The sequence below is a fragment of the Melospiza georgiana genome, chromosome 21 (genome assembly GCF_028018845.1).
Source record: "Melospiza georgiana isolate bMelGeo1 chromosome 21, bMelGeo1.pri, whole genome shotgun sequence".
Lineage (NCBI taxonomy): Eukaryota > Metazoa > Chordata > Aves > Passeriformes > Passerellidae > Melospiza > Melospiza georgiana.
In genome coordinates, this window is record NC_080450.1 from 6,362,753 (window position 1) to 6,387,632 (window position 24,880).

General features: G+C 45.6%; 1 protein-coding gene across 1 annotated transcript in view; it reads right to left on the reverse strand.

The window, feature by feature from the left end:
• The window catches only part of MAP2K4 (mitogen-activated protein kinase kinase 4), a 62,154-nt gene that overhangs the window by 32,208 nt on the left and 5,066 nt on the right, over positions 1 to 24,880 (reverse strand). The window contains exon 2 of the mRNA XM_058038786.1: positions 7,274 to 7,376. Coding sequence (XP_057894769.1) covers positions 7,274 to 7,376 — 103 coding nt within the window. The remainder of the gene's footprint in view (positions 1 to 7,273; positions 7,377 to 24,880) is intronic.

The following is a 24,880-nucleotide window of genomic DNA, read 5'->3' on the forward strand; positions in this document are numbered from 1 at the left end:
GGACAAAGTTCTTCTCCCAGAGGGTGGTGAGGCACTGAAAAGGCTCCCCAGGGAATGGTCACAGCCCCAAGGCTGACAGAGCTCAGGGAACATTTGGACAACAATCCCAAGCAGAGGGGAGGATTTTTGCAGGGTACAAGGCCAGGAGACTCAATGATTCTTTGTGAGTCCTTTCCAACTCAGTTTATGCTATGATTTGCTCTCTTTTTACTGAAGTTTCCCAAAATGAGAAGGTGTTTGTGGTTTGAGGCAAGAACATTCACCTGATATCAAGGATGTCTGTAGTCTTCACAGACACAATACCCAGCAAACCCAGATAATTGAAGTCCCGTTCAGGAGCCTGTTCCCCAAACAAGCAGAACAGCAAAACCAGTTCAGTCCCACAGGCCAACCCCCACCTCCATCACATCCATCCTGTCCACCACAAGATACTTTCCATGACCACTCTGTTCAACAGCTGATTTTCCTGTGTGAATCCTGTCCATTCAGAGCCAAGGTTTCCATGGCACATGCTGGAAGTCATTCATTTGTGCAAAGAATGAGAAGTTGTCAACCAAGACCCATGGGGTCAATGCAGTCTTTGAATCTGAAGACTCTTCTCTCTTTATTCTCCATTCCTCAACGTGCACAGAAGATAAAAGCAATGACTGATTCCTTCAGTTTGAACCCACAAAGCAGAAGAGTTGACTCACTTTTCCATAGCCAGGGGAAAACAAAAGACATTTTACTAAGAGGTGCTGATTAAAGTCTGAAGAGATAAAGGAGGTGCCAGTCCTGCTCTGATGAAATGTGGGATCCCAAGTACAGCAGCAATGAGCAGAGTTTATTCTGAGAGCTGGTTTATAGGGGTATCCTGCAGGAACATGGTTTTCCATCTGGAGTCAAAGGGCTGGAGTCCAATCAGATACAAACTCTGGTGGTCCTTGCCTGAACCTGTCAGATGAACAGTGACACTGGCAGCCCCTCAGGGCCAGAGCCCAGCTCCACCAGCTGCTCAACACAGCACAGACACACAGGCACCAAGCTCAGCCCAACGCATAAGCCATGTTCTACTTTGCTACTTGTAAATAATTATTTTAAAAAGATACTTATCAAAAATATGGCTGGGGACCAAACCTGTGTGTACACACAAATATATTTACACACATGTATTCAGAGATGTTACACATAACATTCTGCTTCATCCCGTTTTCTTCTCCAAACATCACCATAGGAAGCCAGCATGTGTGCAGCTGTCCTTGGGAGTGGATGCAGCACCTCAAAATAAAGGGAAGGAAAGAAGGGGAGAAAATTTTGCTTCTGGTAACACAACAGCATGAAGGCAAGAGCTGATGTCAACTCTGAAACTCCTCAACCTACTTTCCCTGCTTTGAAACAAGCCACCAGGATGAAGGGGAGGCAACAGAGCTCACCAAAAGCCAGGCATGAGAAGGAAAGCCCATAGGAAACCCCTACCCAAAGGGACATCCCCAGCTTTGCTCTTCTGTCCAGACACTCTGTGTCCCAGCAGGCCACACTGATGGAGGCTTCATGTTCAGTGAAGTCAAGTTCAGTTTGAAAATGAACATTTCCAGCTCCTTGCTCTACCTCTGTCATCCCCACTGACCCAGAATACCTCACCCCCATCCACACCACTCAACTCACTAGGAAAAAAATCTGGTAGTCAACTCAAAACCACTGCTCTTGACTGACTTACCCCAAACACCACCTTAATGTCCCTGGAAAAGTGAGGACAACACTTAAAAATACCTTTACAGTTAACCCAGCTCTGCCACTACCCCATCCCAACTTCTTTTGCCCAACATGCCATGGAAAACAGCCCTGAGAAGGCAGCCCAAGCATCAGCCATTGCACCTTGAATTAGGAACTGCAGGAGGTTCATGCCTTGGTGTGTGAGACATCTGTGTCCCAGCTCAGTGCCAAGGATGGCTGTGCTGCCACAAGGGCCCACAGGGACGGGCACAGCAACCTCCAGCCTCTCCCACCTTGGATAACCCAATGTCTCTGCCACCACAGCTCCTCTGTCACTCCAGTACCCAGCTGCTGTCCCTGTCTGGGCAGGACAGGCCAGGTCTCAGTGTTTGGAAGGTGACCTGGCACCATCCCCATCCTCTCACCCATCGTTTTTCTTCCCACCATGGAGGGGACAGGCCAGCCCCAGCCCTGGGTGGGGGTCCTGTTATGCATCACACTGAGAGGGTTGAGCTGCAAGGTTCAAATTCTGCCCCCAAATGAGGAGCTCTGGCCATGGCTGTGTGCACAAGAACCAGGACAGCAGCTCCCAACCATGCCCAGGTGGGACAGGTAGCACAGAGCTACCTGTGATCACAGACCAGAGATCCCTGATGAACTCTCTCCCTAACCTCTGCCTCTTCCAAAAGTCGGCATATCCCATCCACAGGAGGGAGAATGCAGAGATTTGTGCAACAATTTATAATTGCACAGCTCAATCACTCAGCACCTGTGAAGCACCTGGAACCCATGGGAGTCAGGTCATTACATAACATCTGGATTTGATTTAGCCACCCAAGGGTGGCTCACCAGTTTTCAAAAGTTCTGAGGAGCCCCGCAGTGTGGCAGGAAAGCAGGTGATCAACACCCTTGAAAAATTCATGTGAATTGGCTTAATGGAGATATACAAGGTGCAAATTTTGGTGCCAGACACAGAAGGACTAAAGTGAGAAGCAGAGTGCTGGGATATCAAACCCTTACAGAAAGAAGAGACCAGTCCTACCAGGGCACTGAAGCTCCAAGGGATGTGGAAGCTGCTGGAGAAGTTTAATTTGGAAGCTGCAGACAGCAAAAAGCTCCTTTGCAGAGAGGATTTGCACTTAAGAAATACTAAAAACTTAGAAAGTTAAAAAAAAAAAAAAAAAAAGAATAAAGCAGACCTTAAAGCAGCATATTCAGTGAAAATCTCACACTGACTCTGGCAGCACCTTCTCTGAAGCAGTGACCTGCTCAAAGCCAGAGATACTCAAGTGTGTTACAGACCACATCATCTCTGTCATGCAGAGATCACTGGCCAAATGAACTCCTAAACTCTTGGAAGGAAGAGGAAGGTTAAACACAAGGCAAAATTCATCAATTTGCAAAAACTGCTCCTGAAAAAATTACAGAAGAAACATTGTTCCAGCACTGAACCCACAGTGATGTTTGTATGAGAAATTAAAGCCTGGTTACCACAGGCTCCCTCAGACACTGAGATGTCTCTGCTGAGGCTTTAGAGGGTGCATTTTACTTGTGCTGACTTGAAAATACAAGTGATTATATCCAGATTCTGCAACTTTCAGGAAACAGGACAGAATCAGTCACAGAAAAAACTTCAAATTCTTGGTACCTTTGACTCTGAATATTGCCTCCAAGGCTTCCAGGCAGCACTCCCTGCCACAGGAAAGTATCACATAGCAGAAAGGTAACAAAAATCAGTAATAATAAAGATGTGAGGTGACAATTACAGAAATGAGGAAGAGACAGAGAAATATTTACAGGAAAATTCACACGAGTAGTAGGAAGCATGCCAGTTTAGGATATTCCCCTTTGGGGTTTAGGTTTTGGGGTGTTTTTCAAAAATGGTAGGAACTCTCTCAGGTTACTTCCTAAAAAAGTCCACCAGCTGCAGGCTATGCAGCTACAGAGCCTGACCCCACATGCCAGAAGGGTATGGGAAAGCCTAAGAGGAGATTAAAAGAGCAACAGACACCTCAGAGAGGCTTTGGAACAGCCAGAAAAAGCCTCTCCAGGAATAACAGTCCCTGAACTATACAGAAAAAAGGAAGCAGCACAGTCTGATGTGCAACTGGACCTCCACTGGCTTTTGAAGAATCCAGCAGAACATCCAACACACTCTTGGGGCAGCTCTCTGGGAAGTGTGTGACTCTCCCAGGTGTCACAAGGAGAAGCTCCACGCAGGGCAGCTCTGGAAAGCTTAAATCCCAATAAATCCAGGAAGACACTCACAAGCTATAGGGAGACTGTGGAGTTCAACGGGACACCAGACACTTCAAACATCAGATTTGTACAGTAAAAGAGATGAGTTCATTCTGTCACCTTTCCAGGTGAACTGCAATGCTCTGGTAATCAGGTTCTCAAGAGGTGGCAACTCTGAGAGTCAAGAGACTTCCCAGCCAGCAGACAGAACAGTCAGGAAGCAGCACGCTGCCAACCACGTGCCAAACAACATCCTCTGTGCTTGCCCATTTCCTGGCAGATCAATCTAAATCCTCAACATCCACGTACCACTGCACAAGAATACAAAGCTTTCCAGACAAAAATCTCATCTACAGCCAAATGGTTTCCATCTTGGTTTCAAGAGCAATGGGCAGCACAGCCCAGCCAGAAATCCTGCCATGCACAGCCACAATCACACCTCACATCACTCCTGGTAGTGTGATCTGAATTTCCTTTTAGCAAAGGCAACCAGCTACAAGCAGATCTGTAAAGCTTCCACACAGATAATGGAGTAATCTAATTTTGTTTGTGACCTAAATACTACTTGGACACAGGACAGATGAGGTAAAAGGTGGGATGCCTTCCAGTTGGTATAATGGGTTGGAATTTGAAGAGCTCACCCTAACCATGGTTTGTGTCCTCCAGCCTCTGCAACGTCTGCTGCAGGGAAAACAAAGTTAGCAGCTGTTAATCTGGTCTAAGTGACAAAGTCAGCCTGAACAACTCACAGAAGCTGTGGGCTGACCTGGCAGATGTCCACAGCCTCAACTGCTCCCCAGCCTGCACAGCATGGTGATCACACAGCCTCACTGCCTGACCAGGCACCAGCCATCAGTAAAACTCTCACCTCTACTCTAGACTCCATCCTTCCATCAGTACAAGTCTTACCTCTTCTCTAGGCTCCATCCTTCCTTCCACCAGTACAACTCTCACCTCTTTTCTAGACTGCATCCTTTCAAGTATGAATTATATTCCTCAACTACTGTCTGTAACTGAGGCTCTATTCTGCCTTATCCTGTACAGGTCACATGTAAAATTATGTTTACAACTGTGCTGGATGCCCTACAGACAGGCAGGACACACATCATGCCTAGATGAAAATCTCTTTGCACTTCTCAAGAAGATTTGGTGGCAGCAGTTCCAGCTGAACCAAGCAAGACACAAACACACCTCTTCCATCACGTGCAGTCACAGAACCAGAATGGACCTTCCTTCCAAACCCCTGCCTTGCTTTCTGCTGCTCAACACACCATCTCAGGCAGAAGGACACCCCTGGATTGGTGGATCCAAACCACAGAACCCCAAATTTCATGTGAGAAATGAAACCTCTCTGTATCTTCAGATCCACCCATCTGGAGCAGGACAATCCCCAGCAGTGTGGAGTCAGTGCTCATTTCAGGAGGACACCCAGGCTGAGTAGTGGCTTGGTGAACAGAAACACACTGCATCAGGAATTCGTCTGGGAGAGGAGGTCTGAAACATCCAGCTAAAATCCAAAGTCTAGGAAAGGTTTCTAGCCTACTGAGGAAAATGTCATTGCAGCATCTCAGGGAAGAAGGCAGGAGACAGAGATACATCAGCTGCCAGACAAACACTGGACAGAAGCGTGATGATGAGAAGATGTCAACACTGCTTTTGAGGAACAGCATCTGCTAAGGCCACACAAAGGAAACGAGGACAATTTGCTGCACCCAAGCTCAGCCAGCCTCACCACAGAGAAAGCAACCAAGCCAACAGCATCCACCTCTTCCAAACAGAAATGGCCATTACAGCCTGCAGCCTCCCAGGAAAGCTTCAGCACAGACACATCACCATCAACTGTGGCACCTGAACAGCTAACACATCCAACCCAGAACCCTGCAAGCCTCAGAGCATTAACCAGCCCAGGATCCAATCCCTGCCAACAACTGCAGCTCCCACAGAGAAAGAGCAGCACCTGTCTTGCACAGGGTTGACAATCACCTGCACAAACATGAAATTTAAGATGTCACAGACTAACAATGAAAGCTCTTCTGTACTAGACAGGAGCCACTGTGACTTCCAGTGAATCTGAGACAGAAATCCACACAGATAAGCACAGAAAATTCAAATCCCTATAGATGGCTGATGGTGGGGACTCACTAGCTGAGACTAAGTCCTTTATTCAATGAACTAACAAGATCAGAGAGATGAAAGAGCCCCAGAAGGGGTTTTGCAGAAAATCTTAACAAGAGTTTGATGATGAGTTGAGACAGAGAAACTAAGTCTCTAAATGTGAACTCTATAACCAATAAAATACTCTATTTCAGAGAGTAGAGAGAAGGAAAGAACACAACTTGCTGGACAGGTCACTCAAGATCTTAAGAATAATCTAAAGTACTCTATAAAATTTCTCTATATTGTAATTACCACCAGTAACTCATCAGAAATATGTTGCTAACTTGATAAAAGCTTGTTTGAAAATCCCCAAAGCTCCCAGGAACAAAGCCCAGCAGGTATGTCATGGGGAAGCAGAAAGCCCTGAGCTCCAGGAGGGAGGCAGTGACATGCAGAGCCAAGCAGGAGCAGCCTGTGACAGGGACACTCAGAGAGCCCAGGCAGCAGGGAGGCTGCAGCTGCAGATTCTGAGACCTGACACTGACAAAACCCCTGAGACGTCCGAGAAGAAAAATGTGGGACATGTTTTACATGCTTGCTGCATCTGCCACAGGGACTGGCTGCAGAGCAGCACTGTCCAGCTAGATTGGTGGATCTGAGGATACAAAGCTGATCTTTTTGGTGCTGATGTACCCTGGTATTTATTAGAGTCAGGAACAGCTCTGTGCCACACTTGCTGTCAGACTTTGGACAGGGATATCCTGGGGCTAAACTGGCTAGAAAATTCACTGAGACCTAATCTCTGCATAACTAACATCTCCCTGCTGCTAAAATGACAATCCTCAACCTTTGTCTGTTTTAGTGCTGAAAACAATTCTATCACAGTTATGAGTTTCACAAGTAACACAGAAACAAGAAATTCTAACAAAATGTAATAAGCTGAATAAAGATACAGGAAAACAACAGTGAATCAGTCTAGACATTAATTATAGGTGTATCTAGCATTATCAGCTACAATACTCAATTCAATCAATTCTGGAAGGCATTAACTCCAGTGTAAACCAAGATCCCAATTTAACCTTCTTTTGAATTCTGGGAAAAAAATATTTTACAGTGACTCAAAACTGAGAGATTTAAACAAACTGACAAATAACTGGACTAATCAAATTGCATTTAACTAACACTGGGTGTTGGCTAATTCATTTCAAAGTTGTTCCACTAGTTGTGCCATTGGCTTTATACTCACATGTGTGGATTTTGGAAAGGAACTCCAGAAGTATTTAGAGTAAATCTTGCTGTGGACTTGAAAGGTGGATTTGCAAAATTTAACTTCAGCGCTTTGCGTTTACCTGGGAGACAATGAACATAAAGTGAACTTTTTGTCAGCACAAAATATTGAGAGCATCTGGAAATAAACAGGAACAAAATGACATCTTGTAAGAAAAGGATTTTACATTTTACAACATTAGCAAATCACAGCTTGTGTTAGGACACAGGGATGGTGACAGAGTCAGCTCTCATACCAAGGTCTTCCCCAGCCCATTCCAAGGCAGTTGCCAAAGCAAAGCATCCACAGCCCCTCCTGGGACAGCTGGAGCACCTGGATCCAGCCAGGGCTCCAGCAACCACCAGCCCCATCCCCAGGGCTGAGCATCCTCCATGTACACCCATGGGGCACAGAGGCCCAACCTGCCACACACAGGGGATGGCTCTGAGGAGGGAGGGCACCTTGGGGTGTCCTTTATATGAGCTCCAAGCACAGGATGGCTGTTGGGGTCCAGGGATTTCTTCTATTATCCTTTGAGTCTGTTTTGTTCACACTCCTGAAACTCCAGCCTCTGTCCAGGGCAGTTACATTGTGTTGGAAGATTTTCCCTTTCTCACAGCAATATCTATACAGCTCAGGAGGACATGGGACTTGACATGATCCAGGATTAAAATTGACACAATTAACTACAAACCCTCATCACAAAATCTCTTCACAGCCTGCTCCTATTCTCATTATTTGTAAACTTTATGCACCAAGTTTCTTCTTGTTTTTACTCGGGACACTTTGTAGCTCACTTAAATATTGGTCTATCGATTTCAACCTCAGTAGATTTCTAAGGATAGTTTCAATTATGTCAATCCACCATGTGAAGCTGGATTTTCTACAAATCCAACAAATACAGAAGCTTAGGCTGCCCCTGGGAAGCAAACAGGATGGTTTGTTTCTGCTCAGCTGATGAACAAGGAATGTGACCGGGAAAAACGAACATCCTGAGAAATGCCAGGAATTTCCATCCAGCACAGATCACATGGAAACGTACTGTAAGTGAAACAACAGACTCAAATGAAGCAAAGTCTGAGGAGAGCCAAAGCAAACTGTGCTCCCCAGCAGCCTTCCACAGCTTCAGCTGTGCACTCCAAACCTTGAGTTTCATCCTGAAAAAGACTTTTGACTCCATGTTTCTATTCCTTGCAGACACATCCTTCTCACTGGAGGCAGAGGAGCCCCTTTAAGTGCAGTTTAGCTGTGATTTTGCTACACAGGTTCATTACAGACCACCCTGCCTCACTACAACAAAGAGGGGTGGGCTTTATAGTGCCTCTGGAATTCACTAGTGCTCATCACCACCAGGGCTCTGTGACCTAAACTGCCTGAAAATGTGCTGCAGAAATATCCACCCCATATAAATTGTCTTTTAAAGGTTCTGCTAACTTAACACATAATTCTAATCATGAACCATTACAGCATCTACTTCTCTGAGAACTTTTACAGTAAAGACTATGGGAGAGAGAATGATTCAGAAGAAACCAAAACTAACTCTGAAATAGATAGCTTTTTCACAAATTAGGGTAATCCTCAACACCAGACCTGAAATTATGAAGTTTCTTGACTTATGGTCTTCCCAATCTTGACTACTGGGTTTGTTCAGCTGCACATTAATGGTTATACCAAGTCCAGACCATATTTGAAACCAGGATGGCCCAGATTTCAGCTGAGCAAAGGTGGTAGGTACTACTTTATGTTTTGAGGGAATCTAAACAGGACTCTATCCTATGTAAGGCTGCTCTCCCAAAAGAAAAAAGAAAGCCAAGAAGAGCTTTCTGGTTGCAAATAAGTTCATCTACCCATAAGGATAGCCATCTTTATTGCAAATCATCCCAGCTTTAAAGTGGTAATGGTGATGGTGTCCTAAAACAATTTTTAAAAGGATGTCATCATTCCACCACCAGGCCTGTGCATGGAACTGAGGTCCAGGAGGGTCCCCAAATGCCCAGCCCTTGGCATTCCACAGATCACAGCCAAAATGGACATTGGGAAAAGCACCTATACAACAACTCCAAAAAAAATCTGGGCTCACAGCAGCCCTCGTTCCTTGCTGCACTGGTGAATGGGTGTGAGGCCAAGGACAGAATTATTTATGTGCTGCTATCCGTCACCAGATTTAATCCAAGCACTTGGCTCTGCAGTTAAGTTCTCATCACTGTGAGGCTCCTTCACCACCAACCACAGCCAACCAGCCCTCACAAAACAAGAAACAGCTGTCTAGCAGGTCACATGCAGGCCAAAAGTTTTCCTCCAGAGTTAGATTGTGTACTACTATTTTTATTTCACCTAGGACTTCTATGATTTACAGAATCACAAAATCTTAAAGGCTGGAAAGAGCTCTAAGATCACAGAGTCCAACCATCACTCCAGCACCACCTCGTTCATCATCAAACCATGGCATATCCACATGTTTTTACACTTCCAGGGATGGGACTCTACCACACGCCTGGGCAGCACCTTCCAATGCTTGACAGCTGAAGAAATTATCCCTAATATCCAATCCAAACCTCTTCTGGCACACCTGAGGCCCTTCCCTCTCCTCCTGTCCCTGTTCCCTGGAGCACTGTGCCCCCAGCTGTCCCCTCCTGGCAGGAGCTGTGCAGAGCCACAAGGTCTCCCCTGAGCCTCCTTTTCTCCAGGCTGAGCCCCTCCCCAGCTCCCTCAGCCTCTCCTGGAGCTCCAGACCCTTCCCAGCTCCATTCCCTTCCCTGGGCATGCTCCAGCCCCTCGAAGTTTGTCTTGTCATGTTGGATTCAAGGTGCCCACACAGAGGGACTGGCACTCTCCTGGTCCTGCTGGACCCACTGTGGCTGGTACAGGATGCCCTTGGCCATTTCTCCAAGCCTCTGAGTCACCTCCTGTTGGAGAAAGCAATTCCAACTCTTCCCAGAATTTCCTCACCACCACTCCTGCATGCCACACCCCAAGAGCACTGCTTCCCATGTTCAGGTTACACAGAACAAAATGCTCCCTTTTCAAGCAGCAAAATTTTGAAATCAGCAGTAGTTTAATGGATTTTTCCAAGGTTTCTATCCTCCAAGAGTACAAAATAATCCCTGTAAAAATATTTCCACTCTGTTCAACTCTGCAGGATCAAGCTCTTGATTGAGCAAGGTCAAGGGAGCACAGGTCCCAGTGTTCAGGTGAGTCACAGTGCACAGGTAAATATTCTCTCTGGGCAGATGCTGAAGTCACTCTCTGCTTGTGGAGTGATGATACACCAGGAATCAAATCTGCACTCTCTCTCCTTACTGTAACCAGGAAAAAAAGAGACACAACCACAGAAACACAAGCTGTGACAGCACACAGCAGGAAGGAAAGTCAATGGATCTGCAATGAACTGTGCAATCTTTCTACCTCTCCCTTGTAGTATTGAAACACATCAACAAAAAGACAGAGGAAATGGGGAAAAATTGATTATTTACCTCTATTTGAAAATCGAGCTCAATGTTTGAGGCAATTTTCTTAATAGAAAACTATCAGTTTTGATTTCTTCCAAGGTAACTCCAAGCAAAACTAGTGCAAACGCTAAGGTGAGACATGAAAAAAAAAAAACCAAAAAAACCAAAAACAACACAGATCTGCGCTCTTCCAACAGCTTTAAAAAACCAAACTGCTGTATCTTGTCTGCTAACAAAATGCCTGCTTTGATGTAGAGACAGCAAAGAACATTTACCTGCGTTCAGAGCTGCAGCCCTGCAGTTGCTGACATCCTGAAGGCTCCCAGGATTTCCAGCTGGTTATTCCTGCGGCTGTGAGCACAGCTCTGCCTGCCCACAGACCCTTCCAATCTACCATCTTGCACTTCTATTTCCTTCCTTCCCAGTCTTGTTCATGTATCTACTCCAACATCAGCACGGCTCATTTGAGACTAGAGGAGGTTTCCAGTCTTACATCCAAAATAAACTATTTTTCAAGAAAATCTAGTCAAATTTTGCAACAAATCCTGAAGAACTTCAACATATCATACAGTTCTATTTGAGGAGTCTGGATGAAAGAAGTGGCCTGGGGTTTGATTTATGAGTTTTAAGAGGTGCAACCACAGAAATTCACTTTAAAGGGTGCAAATATTTTCAGTGCATCTCTTATGATATTTTTAGCCCTTCAATGAAACCTTCAATTTTATACGATCTGAGAGTCAGCATTCGAATCTGAAATGATGATTTTGCCCCGGAGTAAGCTAAGTATGCTCATTTTTAGGAGTCACCTCATTAGAAAGAGGATTTAGCCATAATTCACCCACAGCCACAAGTGTGCTTCCAACTAGGGACTACAAACACCCAAGCCTAGAGCAGCCAGGACTCTGGAAGGATTACCACTGTAAAGACACATTCCATGGCAAAACAATTGTACTAGACAATATTTTAATGAGACATCTGCATGATTTGGGGCTGAAGGGCAGCTCACAGCTGCACCAGCAGACACCCACCCACCAATGCAGGATAAGGGCTACATCCAACAGCACTTCCAGCATCTATAAATACCTCCACCACAATGCCTGCTAAAGTAGGTTAAGCTTAGAGGGCAAGAAATTGCAATCGGATTAAGATTAGTTCCCTCAGACTGGAAACTCCCAGGAGCAAAACCTGAGAATGAAGTCTCTGCACTCTCCAAAACCCACTGGGAACCTTTAATATTATCCCTGATGCTTTAATATTTAACCTTTAATATTTCCCTGCGTGCAAACACCATTTGTATAAAGAGGGTTAAGGCTCCCTGCCCAGAGGAGGGTGCAGCACCAGGATGAAACAGCAGCTTCCAGCCCAAGCTGGGGCTCAGGCAATTTCCAGCTGGAGAGCAGCACTTCACACATGGCTCACAGCCCAGCACCAAGCCTGGTGGAACAGGGCTGCAGAAAACCTGCAGGGCTCAACTTTCCACACAGGAGGTGCTGCCACACCAGGAGTCTGTGTCTGCTCTCGCAGCAGCACTTTGCTTCACCCAAAATATTCCAGCAAGCTGTGCCCAAAGCAGCCACAGCATAACCCTGCAGAGCTGAGCCTGTCATGGAGCAGCTGTCAGGAACAAAGGGTGACACTGCCCTGGGAAATTTATTGGGCAGCACCTGGAACCTCTCCTGGTGAACAACAATAATAAATTACGCAAAGGGCCACGCACGATACTTTTTCAATATGAAACAGCACAGCAACAATTATAAAATATACCACAGGAAGGAGGACTGGGGAGGGAGTTTGGTTGATTTTATTACTTTTCGTTTTAATTTTAGGAGCCTGTACTCAGACTAAAAGCAAGGGAAAAAATCTGCCCTTGAGGGCTTTGCTTAAGGTCAATGGAAAGGATTTAATTTCTTTGGATAAAGCAACAAGCATGTTTCCATCATCCCTCCAGATACCTTAGGCCAGCAAAGTGGTAACACTAATCACAGCCTGCATCCCACTGGGTCCAAAAAACACCTTGCACCCAGACTGATTCCTACAGTGACACAATCATTGAATAAGAAATCCTCCAGAGGCAGGGGAATAAGAATAGTTACATGTTGCCTGTCAGCAACTAGTTAAATAACTAGAAAGAGAAATAAAGATAAGCAGATAAAGTGTATGTGTGAAAATGTTCAAGCTGCACTAACATGTACAAATAAAATTCTGGAAACAACCTGTACTATAGTGAGGAGACCCATACTGGAATGGGCTTTTAACAGCTTCAGACTCTCCTGAGGAGGGACAATGCTCTGACCCCAGCACTGGGCTGCTTTTCCACTTAACCACTATTTCCACAAGCAATAATCCTTTGCACAATGCAAGCATAGCAGATCTTCATGTCTGGACCCCAAATTTCCTAATATATAGAGTTTTGGGGTTATTTTCCAAATACTACCAGCCCGACATCTATGCATAACTAAAAATACACCGAGACAATTTTCCAAGTTTTGGATCTGCTTCACATGAACTGGTCTGTTGCTTGTGAGTGCCCATGTGTGCTGCTCTGAACAATTGATCAGTATCTTCACAGCCTCAGAGAGGAACTGAGCCCTCCTGAAAACCTGGTCTCACCTGCAAGGTTCTTTCTGCACTGTTACACTGGGAAAGATTTTGATCTGGATCTTAAGAACACCTTGGAACACAAGGTACCAATTGGCATTTTTGCTTAGTTCTGCTGAATTATAATGGACGTGTGTAGAGTTGCTTAAGCAAGAAATTAAATTGCAAAATTAGAGAGTATATAAAGCTTTTAAATATCTTTGAAAGCACTTGGTTGGAGAACTTTTAGACACTAAATTCAAGGCAATTTGTGCTAAGCTTTAGAAGTGGTATGTGTAGATAGGTCTATCTGATCTATTTTTGTACTTCTCCAGTCTGGATTTCAGAAAAAAAAGTTCTAATTCCAGGGCTAAGGGCTATATCCAAAGACAAAGAGCCTAAGAACAGCTGTAATGGTCCATCTAGCACATCATCTTGCTCTCCATCACAGCACAAGACAGCAATGAAAAGAGTGATAAGCGAAGCCACAACATCCTTCCTTCAGCTATTCTTTCATCCTCCAACTACTTCCAGCTCAAGGTCCTCCTCCATCAGCCATGGCATCTCTGTATTTAATGACTGTGGCTGGGTTTCACTTCCCCGGTCCTATCCCATCCTCTTGTTGCTGAGTGTCAGACCCCATCATGCCAGGCTGGCAAGAGCTCACCCAGCTCAACACAACACTTGCTTGAAGCCCTCAGACTCCAAGTCAAGTTCAACAACACAAACCCAACCCAGCAGCTCAGCTATGAGAAGAGACAAAACCTGTCACCTGTACCTGGTGCTGTCACCCCCTGCTTTCTCTCCTGGTCACACAGGACCTGCCCTGACACTTGCATTTGGGACACAACCTGAGTTTGTTGAATTTACATCATTGTCCAGCACAGCAGCACAGATCTCTCCATGGCCACACAACAGGTCTGGGTGTTCCCACTGGATTCTTTGCCTCTCTGCAGGTAAGCAGATCCTCAGTGCCACAAGGGATGTGCAGAACCCAGCCCCAGGGTTTGCCCAGCACACCTCCACTATGGCCAGGGTGCCCTGCTGCCATTCACAGCTCTCCTCCCAGCACCTGAATTTCTCTGCTTTCCAAGGAACTGGAGAGTGGAAAAACGAAGGAAAATTCACATAGCAAGCAATAAAAAAAAAAAACAAAAAAGGGCAAAAAAAATCTAAAAAAGCTTACTTAAATTAACTTTGGTTCACTTTCATTACTTTGTTCAAACCTTTCCTCATGCTGAAATCCAGCAGAAACACCCATAGGCCAGTTATTTCTCAACACCAAAATAACTTAATGAACACTCAGAGGCTTTGTTAAACATCACACCACAGCTCTGTGAACATCAGCTTTTTGGGCTGATGTTTTTCTTACCAAAAAAAAAAAAAAAATCTTGTGCACTCATAAAAATGTCTTGTGAAGCATTCAGTACAAATTAGCAATACCCTGTAGCAGGACAAGCACAGGAAAGAACCCCTGATTCCCACTGCTGAGACATGTCAGGCATTGTGATGCTTCCAACAGAATTTTCAGCTTTAACAGCATCAAACCCTCTTCAGAAAGACACACGGTGATGGCACTCTTGGCCAACATTGTCATTCAAGTGACAAAAGACACAATGCCAGGAATGCTCTGCTGCTGTGCTGGAAGGAGTGAAGGCAGCAGGTACCAAAGCTCTTGCCGGGCTACACTGCAGGCTGGAATCAATCAGGGATTTGGGCACAGGCTGTTGCCTTCAGGAGCCTGGCAGATTGACAGAGCAGCCTCCAACAGCTGGCTGCTCCCAACAGTGCTCTGGGTATTTACTTAGGTGGCAGAAATCATCACTTTCTTGCTAGTGAACATAATACTGAAGTGTGACAACAATGAAACTTCTTCCTGAAGGAAGAACTGCACAGATGGACACAACAGCACTGACTCCAAACCAACAGCCAAGGGATCTGCAGCAAGACATTTCTGCAGCAATGAGCAACAGACTGGCTTTGGAACATCAGCTGATGCAGCTCTAGACAAACACCTTGCACCCTATCTGTGAAGTGAGAACAGATCTAACAAGACAAATAATATTTTAAATAAAGACCTTAATACAGCCATTCCTGATGCAAGCAAACACTGCAGAAAGTGAAAGTAGAGAAATGAGAAGCTGCAATCACGTTACCTGCAGAGCAGGAAGCTGAGGGTTTTGTGGTTTTCCTTTTCTGTGTGGTTCCAGATGAGTAAAACCCCAGTGTTCCCAGCCAGGACAAACCCAAGCCTCTGCAGAGCTTGGCTCCAGCACATGGATCACAGTCAGGAGCTGAAATTGCTGTAGAGAGCTCTGCTCTCCTTCCACCACCCAGCTCAAAGGGTTCTGCTCCCCCAAAGGACACACAAACCCTTTATTTCCACAGCAGGGGAACTCCTGCTGCCTTTTTATTGCTACAGTTTTTATAACTGAAAAAAAGAGTGCTTTTTATACTTCGTGTTTATCTTGCAGCACTATTAACAGGCCCTGACCATAAGACTGGGATCTTGCTGTGAAATTCAATGAAATTACATTGGGAAAGGACCTTCACATCAAAGTCTGGGAAATAAATTTCAAACAGTTTGGAGGTTTGCAACCCTGATAGAAAAAAGAGAGGAGTCCCTGACCCTTTCATTTTCTTTATACAGACTTGTCAGCAAAACACAAATGGGAAGGATCTACCCCTGGGAACAGCCCTCCCCATAGCCAGGGCAGAGCTGGGCACAGGCAGGAGCCCAACACACAGAAAATGGGACTGGCCTGGGCTGCTGCCTGGGCAAGGAATGCCACGGGACAGGGATCTGAGCCATGGGAAGCTCAGCTCTGCATCCTGCTGCTCTGCAGAGCTGCATCCCAGTGCACAGCAGAGGCTGCAAGCTGAAAGCTGCTCCCTTTGGGCCAGCAGCAAGTCAGTTCCATTGCATATTTCCCCCCTCATTTCACCATTTATTAACACCCTGACTGCTTACTGTCAGGGTCTCCCAAATCTAGGTTAGCAGAACACCAACACACCTCTGCCTCACCTGACAGCGCAGTTTTGCTGAATTATTCACTAAGGCAAAGCTGCCATCCTGAACTGACACTTGCTGCTGTTTTCCCATGAAAGGGCTGCAGAGCACTGGGGATCAAATCCTGCCACTTCTCAATGGCTTACAAGAGAAATTCAGACACCTGTGTTACATTCCTTTCATTCACAACAAGCAGAGGATGTGCAAAGCATCTCTCTCCAGTAAAACCCTTTGATCTTCCAGCACAGAGAACAGCGACTGCCTTTTCCTTCTCAGCACAAAATAACCCCCACCTTCCAATTAAAGATGTTCTTCTTGAGGAAAAGAGGTGGAGGCACAGCAGAATCCATCAGTTAACAGGTATGTGCCAGCCTGTGCCAGGTCCAGGCCAGACCCCTCCTGCCCTCTCTAAGTGCCACCAGTTTCATCATCAACAATTACTAAGCACTGACTGAGTACTTGAAAAAATAAATTAACACCCAATTCCTGCCACAGAGCTCTAGCTTGCAAAAGAGGTTTGAAATTTCAGCTTCAAACATCAAGTTTCCTAAATATCTGTACATCCTGAGCTAATAGAAAGCTATTAAAAATAAATAGACGCTTTCCAACTCTGTCCTAGGGGAGCCATTCTGACACATGGGCTCACTCTGGGCTGGAACTCTGAAGCATAGCTCCTTCTCAGCTCTTCCACGACAGAAAAACACCAGTCTGTGAAAAGTAATGGACAACAAAAGATTTTCTATATACAGCATCTCAGAAGAATGTCTCTGAACTGCAATCACAAGATATACCGAGATAAAAGATACTGTTTAAAAAGCATTAACAATTATCTCTTCAGATATTAGAATTGCTGCAACAAATTTGCATATGGAGCAAAAACAAAAAAATCTTTACGTTAATTGAAAGAAGTGCAAAGGCACAAGATTTCTACAATTCAGATTTACATTAAAAAAAAAAAAAAAAAAAAAAGAAGTAAAATAAACAGTGCTACCCTTATGTCACAGGCAAAGCAGAAGGCACAGATCTACCTCAACAATTGGTGGCCTTTTAAGAAATATTAATTAATTTTTGCTACACCAGCAATGTGAGAAACAGTTGCTCTCTCAGGAGCAGAATGGAATATCTGGTTAGCTGCAAGAAAAAGCAAATTTTCAGTACCAATATTGATAAAAAAGCAAGGATAATGCTAAAAAAAGGCATAGCTTTCTCTTTTTGTGCTTTGGCACAGAAGCTTCTTTGAAAGCCTAAAGTAAAATACCATTTCTCATCCATTCACTCAAAGGAGAGCACCAGCATTAAGGATCTCCTTTTATCTTTCAACATTTACTCTAAAAATCATTTCAAAAATCGATTTTTTTGATCAAACTTTAGGCTGCACTGCTTTGAATATACAGAACAGTCCCATCATCAGGACCCAGGGGGACAAACACTGGCATCTGGCAGGAAAGGAGAGGACATGGGTACCATCTGAAGTAACAAACTTTAAGCCTGAAGAGATTGTTTTATTCCCAGAAAGCTGAAAGTTTGCAGCAAATCTGCCCATATTAAACAATATTTTAAAACAGATGGTCCAGCTGCTCATGCCCAGGCAGTTTCTCAGAGAAGCCCAGATCTCCAGCACTGCCACCACAGCAAATGACCAGACCTGGGGGAGCACAGCATTCCACACTTTCATCAGAGACACCTGCCCAGAGCAGGGGAGGATACATATGAGGAATTTTGAGAAATTCAGGTGCTGCCAATGACAGTTCACCTGTACAACAGCAACCTGGGCAAGCAGCACTGCCTGCAGTCCCCTCTGCACCCTCACCAGCAGCCAAGCCAGACTCACAGAATGCCAAAACTGGGTGAGAAAACTTTAAAGACCATGTCATTCCACCCCCTGCCATGGCAGGGACACCTCCTACTATCCCAGGTTGCTCCAAGCTCCATCCAACCTGGTCTTGGGCACTGTTATGGATCCAGGGGCATCCACACCCGCTCTGGGCAGCCTCTGCTAGGGCCCCATCACCCTCATAGGGAATAATTTCCCTTTTCCATTTTCATTTCAATTATTCCCTATAAGGGGAATGTTCATTTCCCTTATAGGGAATAATTTCTTCCCAAGCAAAAAATTTCTTCCCAATCACAGAGAGATCACACCAGATAACCACACTACAGATCTGGGTACAGATCCCTTGCTTGATATAAGGGGCAGGTCATGGCAAAGCTCCCAGTCTGAGCAGTGACAAGGACCCGAGCCACCAACATTTGGAAGAGGCAGGTGTGATCCAGCAGGCTCTGGGATGCAGGCACTACAGCAATGTGCATGAGGAATTTAGCACCACTGCGCTCTCAGGAAGCAGCAACCTTGCTGTTTACCCTTTTACTAGGGTAAATAACCAGGAGCAAACACAAAATTGCGCTGCTAGAGAAATAAGCACCATAAAATCTCTCCATAAAAATTCCCCAAGTGCAGTGGATTTTGAAAGTCTGTGTAAAAAAGCTCTCCTGGTGTGCAGAGGGCAGGCGGGCCCTGAGTCCGGAAGGAGCCTGAGAGTCTGCCCAGCTAATCCCCTGCTCTCACTGGGTAACAGAAGACTGCTGCAAAAATACCAGCCAGTAGCCCCAACTCTGATCCAGTTATCTTCTTCCCTTGCCCTTGTCCCCATTAACTCCTTCTCCCTCCAAGCTTCCAGGAGGAAACCCTGCATACAAACTGACTGTCCCACATAGTGCACCAGCCCTGCAGACAAACTGACTGTCCCACACAACAGCACCAGGAGTCCCCTCCTGGCTCCTGCAAGGTGTCCCAGCACCACAAAGAAGTTTTCCACCTTTGCAGAGCCAGCCCTGCTGCCTGCCTGTTCCATGCTCACCACAATGGTTTATGGTGCTCAACTTCTCCATGACAGCAGGGCTCCCAAGCTTTTGCTGAGAAGGTGGGAGCTGCATGACTTTGTGTCAGTGATGCAAGAGTCATCTCTGCTCGTGGCACCAGCACAGCTTCACTCTGCTCCTGGTGCTGCTGCTCTCAGAGGCATCTGAGAAGGGGGGAAGCTGAGGTATATCAACCTGGCTTTGCTGCCCATGTTTTCTGCTCCATGCAAGACCATCAACAAAGCCCAGAGACAATGTGAACTCCAAAGATACCCCAAATAACATCCCATCAGTGGGAACAGAGCACCCACATGCTGGAAAGGAGAGAGGAGATGGTTCCTTGCCTAGCCCAAGGCACACCAGGGCAGGAATTTCATCATACCCTAATACACCTCTGAGACACAGGCACTACAGAGGGAGCAGCACATGCATGCTGAAGATGCCAGAGCAGCAGCTACACAGGTGCCATGAAATCACCAAGGTGTGGCAACAGGAAGAGTATTATCAGCTAATGACTGAAATCCTCTACTGAAAGCCAAGAGTCCTAACTGTTTTTAAGGAGGAGTCTGATATGCTTATGCATGAGGTAAAAAGGGGTAACTAGTGGAGACAAAATATTAAACTTGTCACAGGAATCCCAGGGCACCCAGCCTGCCAGTTCCCTTAGCAGGGCATAAGGGCATTAGTTGGTCTCCGGCTGGTCCCAGCAGAATGTGTGTGTGCCCATGCAGTGCAGACACAATTCTTCCACTGTGCTGCTATATGTCATTATTTTTCTCTTTTCAAAGAGATTTCCAAAGGTTATTGCATTTCTTTGAGCCCTAACATGGACCAGGTCATATCAAACCCACAGTCATCTAAAACAACTGCAATACTTGGGACTGAATCATCAAGGTTGGAAGAGCACTCAATTTCCTTCTGGCACGAGTCAATGCTCCTGCTGGGCAGCAAAGCAGCAGCAACTACTGAAGCCTGGATGAAGATGACCCAAACTTCCTCTTTACCAGCTCAGCTGCCATGGAGCAACCTGTGCTGGCTGCTAAACCCAAAACTCTTGAACACAATGCTGAAGGGACAGGAAGATTACAACCCCAGCATTATTACACCCTCCATTTCTGCATTGCCCAACAGCAAGGACATCAAGCTGTTGAAGAATGCTGTCACAAAGCACTATCTGTGTTTGGTTTGGGTCCCAAGGAGCCAGGACATGCCAGCCCAGGATTATTCTGAGAACACTGGCCAGTCAGAGCTCTGCTGCTGAAGTCAGAGTACCACTCAGCTCTGGAGGGAAACCCTGCACAAACCTTCCCAGAAAGCTGTTATTTACTACGTGGAAACAACACTGTGGACAAGTGGCTGCTGGACTGTGTCCCAGGTGCTGTGAGAGCAGCACAGTGCCCTGCTATGGGGCAGGGTGCCACTCAGACTTTTGGCAGCTCATGGTGAAGCAGGGTTCCTGCTGCCAGGTCAGTTCCAGGCTCCCATTCAAGTCAGCCCTGACTAAAGCCGGTCTATATTAAAGCAAATTACCAGACCTAGAAACATTGCAGGGCTTCATTGAAATTCACACATTCTTCATTTCCCGTATTTTTGTAGGGCAGGCAAAAAGCATCCATACTAACAAATCAGACTGGGGATTTCTTCAACTCACAGAAGATTCCAAATGACGGCCCTGATGGGGAAGCCAGGACCCTCCAGACAGACACACACGGGCCTCAGACACCAGCTCCCACCACTCCTGTCTCAATCTCTGCCACTTCCACACTTGCTGACAAGATCCTTCTCCCATGTGCTCAGCTGCAGTCCTCATCAGCAGGATCAGCAGGGATGAAACCACAGAAACAGGCCAGAGAGTAAATTTTTGTTCTTAGCCCCATGATATCTAGCACTGATACACAGTGGCAAAACTTAACCCATAAAAAGCCTATCTGGCTATTTATGACTCTGGCATAACCAGCTGGGCAGATAAGCTCCAGGCTATTACTCTCAAAAAGAAATACATTAATTAGAAATACATTTTAAAATAGATTTTGCATTTCCAGGAGAATGCTGGCAGGCTTGTTCAGATATTCCACAACATGTGGCTCCAGTGCAGAAAGAACTGCCAAGCTGCTGCTTAAAACAGCACATATCTAAACCTTTGCATCCAACCCTCTCTTCTTCCAGCAGAAGTCTGAGCTCATTCACAACTCCTCTGTGTAAACTTGCATACTAACTTACACCTTAGTGTCACACTTTCTAGTGACAACAGCCGGGCTAGATCAGATCAGAAAGCTGACCTCTTCCTCAAATCACAAAGCAAACCAGCTCTAAAAGCTGACATGCAAATAATAGCCCACTTTCCACACACTGATTGTTGCAGCTACCCAAGGCAAAAAGGACCTTGAAGAACATCTCTTCATCTCCTGGCCAGCATTGCACAAAGCCATTCTGACCATCCTCCCCCTTGCTACTTTCTGCCCATGCAGGTTTCTGAGTGGGACAAGGGAAAACAAGAGGGTAGCAAAGGTAGGATGAGGTTTCCAGAGTATGGCATGAGGCCAAGTCCTGAACTGAGTGCTCAGGAGAGGAACTGGTCTCTACAGGAAAACTCCGACATGGCCCCACTGCTCCCCAAAGAGATTTCCAAACGCACCGCTTTCATCTTAGTCCACAACCCCTCCCAGGTCAAACAACACAGCCATATGTTTTTAAAGGAAACTGTTTTATCTCTGTCCACAAACCTCTTCAAAGTACAAACACTTTGCTTTATGGTCCAAAAGCAAAGTGATAGCTAATTCACTTCAGAGACCCACTTCCAGAGAATTAGGTCCAAAGCAAACCACACAACCCTTCTGGTCCACAGAAAAAAAAAAAAAAAAAAAGCCTAGACAAAAAGGGATAAAGGATAAACTCCCATTCAGCTCAGCTGTCTGCTCCCAACAGCTGTCCTCCTTACGCCACAGGGCATCTCCCGAAGCACCTCAGAAAGATCAGATAAATTATTCAAAACACAGACTAATTCCTGGCGCTTGGACTCTTTGTTTGCTCCAGGACCAGCAGAACTGTCTGCTTCCTGGAGGGCTCGCCCTGCCTCCAGTAAAGGCTTTGATTTGCAGAAGAGGAACTCAATTTAGCAGCTAATAAATACACAATTTGTGCAATACACATACTCGAATCTCCCTTGATGCTCATACCCAATGAACACTGTCACTGTAGCGCCCATGTGCACGGCAGGTCAGCTCACCTGAGAGGAGAAACAGGAGAGGAATGGGCACTGATACTTGGCAACACCGTGCTGTGTTGTGTTTCCTCACTAACAGCAATAGCAGAGATCTCAGCACCCAGGGTACAGCCTGAGGTGTCAAGGTCACACATTTTGGAAGATGCTCTGCAGCATCACATGATACTCCTGATGCAAATCCAGGCCAATGATACCTCACATGCCTCACAAAGGATCTGTGCAGGCATGGAGCAGGCACCCCACAGGGCTGCAGAGAGCTCCACTGGGACTGCGCTTAAACAAACCTATGACATCTGATAAAAACCACGTTTGCACCTTTCCACCTAACCACGAGGAGACACAGACATGTTACACCTGCATGAACTGCAGGACTCATCTTGAAGAAACAGCCACCTAAGCAGAGCAGGAATGCACACCATGGGGAGCTTCAAGATCTAAAGCTTCCCTTCAAACAAAAGCAAAACCAGTAAGATTGCAGATGGCCATAAAAACCAGACTAATGTAGCATAAAATAAAAGTTTAGAACCAAAGTCAGCACCACAGACTGTCCAAAACACCAGCTCCAAAATGCAAATGCTCAGGCTGACAAAGCTTCACTGCTGGGGCAGAGCAAGTTTTCAATTCTCCCTTCCCTCCTTATCATTATTTCCAAATGTATTTTGGCTGCCAAAGTTTATCAGTCTTCTTTTACATACTCTGCTGTCCTCTGGGTGCTCTGAGTTTATCATATTAAATCCCAGGAGTTGGTTCAAGTCTCTCCTACTGCAATTCTCCCTGCAGTCTATCCTTCCCTTCAGCTTCAGGGTCTCAGGAAGAAGGCCAATTCACTCAGACACAGTTCCAAAGAGGGAAAACGGGTCCTGAGCTGGGACCATGCATGAGGCAAGGGGACAAACATGGTCCAACACGGGACATGCCTACAAGGTGAACAAACAGATGTTTATGTTAAAGGTACATGTATTTAAAAGGTCCATTCATCCAGCTTGTGCAGTCAGTTAAGTGCTGGTAGCACAGGAGCACCCCTTTGACAGGCTGTCACATGAGGTGTCACCTGCAGTGGCAGTTTTCCAAGCATCTCATATACAGTTTACATAAATCCACCTAGCAAACCTCAGCAAGAGACCTGTAACTGAGATAACTTGTCCAACAACTCAGCAGCAGTACAAAGACGTGGGTGGGGGTAGAAAACAGGGTGCAGAGTCACAGCAAAAATTATTTTGTCTTGTTCAGACACTAACATAACCATGAGTTAAAAAAAAAAGGTCCAAGGCTGCACAAATCCTTCCTGCAATCCTGTCCCAGGAGAATGGGATCAAACCCACTCTCCCTGCATTTCACATTTTATGAACAATGGCTTAACCCCTCAGCACCTCCAGGATAACTCTGAGCACTTTCCTTCTCTTTGGTTTGGATAATCAAGCATTTTAATATTTTGACAGCCAAGTCAGTGCCAACTGCAAGGGGTGAGCCTCAAACTCATGTTGCAGACATCCTCCACATCAGAGGGACAAAGAAATGCAATAGCTGTTCCATTCTCAGCCTAGCAGACACAGTATTCAACTTATCTATGAACTGAACTGAAGAAACACAGGTGAAGTGTCTCTCTCCAGGGATTTACCATAACTATTGCACATTCAGTAAACCAGCAACAGTAACACACCTTTTTGAAAGACATTTTTCCGTGCTCAACAAGCACTGTACTGTCATTTACCCCTTGCTCACACATCCCTTCTGCAATCAAACAAATCCACAACATGAAAAGAAACCTGAGTACCCAGAAGACAGACAAAAGCCCTTTGCAGGGAACACCAGCAGCCTGGAATAACACAGTGCAAGATTCACATTACTGAAGGCATTGACCAAAGGAGAAGCAGCAGAACTGCAAAGGCAGAACCAAAACCAGAAATCAACCAAACTGATATAAAACCAGTTTAAAAATGCATTAACTCTTAGGCAAATAGACTTAAATACACAGATTCTTTTGAATGAGTGTCATTGGAGGAACTCAGTTTCTCAAAGCAGAAGAGATGTTACAGCCCAGCAACCATAAATGACCAGCATCATCAAAGGAATCCCCAAGACATTTGTTCATCTCTCCAAAGGCAGCAGACAACACTGCACAATAATACAAGTAATCTATTCTGACCAGAATATCCATGAAGAAGCCAATATTCCAAGGTGATACTTCCTGAACCACAGTGAAAAGGCTCAACTGCCAGTATCAGGCAGGTTTTCCTCAGCCTGCTGCTGCAGCACAGCAATCCTCACCTTTCTGAGTGGATGCTGCAAATCTGAGTACAAGGGAGAAGGGCAAGACACACATGTACATCTAAGGAGGCAATTAAACGCAATGAAGCCCATTTCAAATGAGGTACAAGAGAGCAGGGAACACCACCAGCACCTGCCCAATGCTGCTCCAGATGCCCTCCAGCCTTTAAGACGACGCCAGAAGCATCACATCCATTCAA